This window comes from Nicotiana attenuata, chromosome 3 (assembly GCF_001879085.1).
Source record: "Nicotiana attenuata strain UT chromosome 3, NIATTr2, whole genome shotgun sequence".
Taxonomy (NCBI): Eukaryota; Viridiplantae; Streptophyta; class Magnoliopsida; order Solanales; family Solanaceae; genus Nicotiana; species Nicotiana attenuata.
The window spans coordinates 41,009,889-41,014,395 of record NC_031991.1 but is presented as its reverse complement, the minus strand read 5'-3'; the positions used below and the strand labels follow the sequence as shown (position 1 = coordinate 41,014,395).

At 32.4% G+C, this 4,507-nt stretch overlaps 1 protein-coding gene across 1 annotated transcript; it reads left to right on the top strand.

Annotated features, from left to right (window-relative positions):
• LOC109224619 (phytosulfokines 3-like) lies at positions 2,297 to 3,401 on the top strand. The gene is made up of 2 exons (XM_019389163.1): positions 2,297 to 2,545; positions 2,980 to 3,401. The coding sequence occupies exons 1-2, from the start codon at positions 2,444 to 2,446 to the stop codon at positions 3,109 to 3,111; spliced, it is 234 nt and encodes a 77-aa protein (XP_019244708.1). The 5' UTR covers positions 2,297 to 2,443; the 3' UTR covers positions 3,112 to 3,401.

Genomic DNA, 4,507 nt, shown 5'->3' with positions numbered 1-4,507 from the left:
TAGTGTCACACGAATCGACTCAACCATGTTATTAATATAACACAAAAGTACTCTCTCATGGGGCACTATATATGTTGTAGTTTCAAACCATAAGGTAGGTCCTACGTATACAACGACACATGTAATTTTATAGTAACATCAAAATATATCCGAAGCCAATCACGGTAGCAACTCCCAAAAAATTTGTAACCTTCAAAATAGATTAACACAACACATATAGGCCTCGCAATATCTATTTTCAACATTTGTTAAGTATCGAGTCCTTTTCACATTTAAAAATTTGTAGCATGTAGTTTCAATTTATCAACAAGTATTAGCCTTTTAATTCATGCGATCAATATTAATGGGGTCGGTTATACTCATACTACACTTCTGCACCTTGCGTGCAGATTTAGGAGCTGATGATGTTGCTGTGTATGGCGGGAGCTGTCATTGAAGATTTGTAAATATGTTTATGTATATTTGGAACAGAGGATGTATTTATTTCGTATCAAATATGTAAATTCTAAGTCTTAGAAGCTCATGACTTACACTACCAGTCCTTGAAAATGTATTCAGTTATTTTTCTTTTTGACTCTTATTGTTATCTTTAGATTATGTTTACTGTTATTGACTTACCTAGCGGGTTGGGTTAGGTGCCATCACGACTAGTTGGATTTTTCGGTCATGACACTAGTATACCTTAAATACTAGGTGGCGACTCTAAACCCCAATTAACCTTGTAGAGTACTATAAGTTGTAGTTTGTTTTGACTTGTGCAAAATAGGTTGCAACAATATAAAGGTTGATGTTTCTTTCTCAGTCAGTTGTGTACATTTTAAATTTCCGGTATTGTTACTTGGAGGCCTCGTTGGCCCAGGTCTTATGGTTAAATAGGCGTAAGCATGGACGTTGGTTGGCACGGGCTTTCGGGCATCGTGTTCCGGTCGCACCTCCCGAGGTTGAGGTATAACATTTTTAGATTTAGTTTCTTCAGAGTTTAAATAAGAAAAGATAAAATTTAATTTTAGTTGAATTAAAAATCCTAAATATTAGAAAGATAAGTAAATGGTCATTTTATCTAATGTAAAATCTATTTTTAAACGGTAAAAAAAGGGAACGACATCTCACTAAGAATTTTCTTGTATTTAATATAGTATATATAGATATATAGATAGATATCGATGATGGAAGCACAATCTTATAAAATTAGTGAATTCTGGAACAGTACTGTTAGATTACTAAGCGACCCTATGAAGCTGAACCATTAGTTATGTTTCATATTACTCAACTATAGATAGACCTTACCGAATATTATCACTAAATAAAATATTGATCAATGTAATGTGTAATTGATAAAATCTAAATAAATTAACCAGTATTTTTACACATGACAATACAACCTGAGTATTTATTTACGAAATGGCCATAACAATCTCAGTGAGCAAAATATACTCGGTGAATGCGTTATCTGAAACTCATCTACTTTGGTTATTAGAAATTAAAGTGTCGGATGAACATGTAAGTAGGTATAAGAAGTAAATGATGAAATGTCTTGTACGTCGTAGTTAGGTCTTTTGCCACAAAACATTGTCTGTGAGCTGGAATTGATGGAGTTATAGCTACGACTGATTGCTCAACCAGTTTATTAGGTCAAATGTATTAATCACTCAAGTAGAAAACCGAAAAGAAAGGGCATGTAATATGTTCAACCAATTTAAATTGCTATAAACCTTTGCTAGACTACTAATAATTCGTAACTCATATGAAAGATATTCATCTCCGTGAACTGCAGCTTTAATCATAACAAAAAGGTAATCTGTTAACAGATTAGAAGTATGCACTCAGTCTATACATATAATCTGTTAACAGATCACCTTTTAAATTTTGATGCTAATATTTTAATTTATGTGAATCTATTTCCTCTTTAGTCCGTGCAAAAAAGAATGACCCCTTATTTGGAAACAATTTATCTTTTATGCAATGATTTATAGCCACACAAAATATATGTGTCTCATTTTACAACACAAATCTAAAAGTTTCTCTCTTTTCTTAAACTTTGTACTCAGTCAAATAAATTCACATAAGAATCAAACGGAGGGAATATAAGTTGATGGATTTGATCCTAACCATGAAGCGTTCCATGTGATTCTGCCGAAATCGTGATCTCATTCCTCTGTTTTAGGTGCATCAATTATGTTGGTTCGATTTCTCAATCTGGCATTAACTCCCATTTCTGATAAGTACAATTTGACTTGTTAACTTAACTTTTTTGGAGTAGTTTTCCACTATGCTCAAGACCCACATAGCTAAAAGCGAATGGTCAAGAATTCTTCAAATCCAATCGAGTCTTGACACATGAATAAGAAAAAGAACCTTTCTTTCCCTATAAATTTCTGCTACCATCTTTAAAATTGAACCAAACCAAGAAAACAATTCTCTCTCGTAAACAGGAATAAAAAGCATGTCAAAGTTTAGCGCACTTTTCATTGTAGCCATTCTTCTGTGCTTCAGTCTCAAATCTGCAGCTCGCCCTGATTCCACTTTGATGAAAGCACAATTCAAAGTAAGTCCATATCTTAGTTATTGTACCTTTTTTGTTCTTTTTTTTATAAAATCACGATTCCGTTACCTCTGTCACAAAGATCAAGTTAGCTCGTCATTTCCTCTGTTTTCATTTGTATTATATATTTTGATTTTTGAGATTCAAACTATGTGATGTTTGACCATCATTTAAATACATTTTTTATCGTATCGATATGAGAAGAATTGTATTTTATAGGATTTTTTTCATATAGTTTTCGAATATCTAATTTTAATATCAAAATATTAAGCTTAACTAATTCAATTTAGTTTCGAAGATTAGTCAAATGACTCTCAATAAACGAAATATATTACATAATTTAAAACAAAGGGAGTATAAATGTATAATTCATCACTATAGAATTACGAGTTCTTGATATTTCTCCGTTTACTAATATTGTGTGGTCATGTGGGTAGGATGCAAGAGATGATAAAGTTGAAAATGATGAAGGAATTTGTGAAGGAGTAGAGGAAGAGGATTGCTTGAAGAGGAGGACAATGGAGGCTCATATTGACTATATTTATACTCAGAGTCAAGGTCATCCATGATTCAAAGCTTATGGGCTTCACTTTCCTTTAGTGATTGTATGACCAGCCGCTGATTATAGAGGGTGTTTGGCTAAGATTTTAAGCTGGTCAAACTAGCTTATAAGCACTTTTCGGCTTATCTACGTGTTTGATAAAGTTAAAAGTGCTTATAAACCAAGTGCTTATAAGTCAAAAATAAGCAAAAAGCCATAAGCTGGTAACCCCCAACTTATAAATTTTTAGCTTATAAGCACTTTAAGTTTGACCAAGATTTTTACTATTTTATCCTTAAAATATTGCTTTTTAGAATAAAACTCCTACATCGATACTCACTGCCTCAATTATTCAACCTAACCCCCCCCACCACCACCACCACCACCCCCCCCCACCTCTTCAAGTCTGCAATTCTCATTGACTATTTAAGATAAGCAAATTCTCTATTCCTTTGCATACTTATATCTATGTGATTGTGTATTAATCTTTGAACTGTATGTAATAAATGAGGACATATCAAAATTTTGGTGTATTGCTTTCTAAGTGTTGTGGTGATGAAGACAATGTTTGTTTCTCTTCAAATAATTTGTCATATTTAGGTTTATTTCTTACTGAAAAACTTTTGTCAATTTATTAATTATTATAACTTATGATTATATGTTTATCATAAGATAAATTATATTTATCATAAAAATTATCTTATCTAAGCACAATTGTATTTAAAATAAAATGACAAATTGTATTTGGATTGATCTGGAATCTAAAATTTTGAAGAAATACGCCATTATAAGTGTAAACAGTTCTAAGGTTATTTAAGTCATTTTAACAGAAAAAGAGCTTATTAGCACTTTTTTATCAAATACTGCAACAACTTATTATCAATTTCAGCACTTATACCCAAACACGTAACTGCTTATTTGTTAAATCAGTTTCAGCACTTAAAGTGCTTTTCAGCACATAATGCTTATCAGCTACTTCAAATCAACTAATCCAAACGGGCTCGTAGTAAAACTTCTGCCTCGTGGAGGCAACTTTTATTCCGGTTTTTCTTTTTGTCTTCTTGATTCTCTCATATTAATCATTCTAAAACGAGTTGGAAGAGAAACTCTTAATCCTTACACGTATAAAGTTGATCTGTCAGTGCCCAAAATCCCAATCAATGGGGATCGTGGTGACGCCTAATAACGTTCGCTAGGCAAGCAAATACAACAACATAATACGAAAAGAAATATAGTAAATATCTGATAACTAATCAATAACATAACGTAAATCACCCTAAGATTTGGTGTCACGAGTACATAAGCGTCTAGATCAAGCTAAATACAAGATTTTGAAAGAAATACAACACTCCAAAAAAATAGAAACAGAACAATGAAATAGGAAAGTGACATTAAGACCTGCGAACGGGATGTTGCTCTACCTC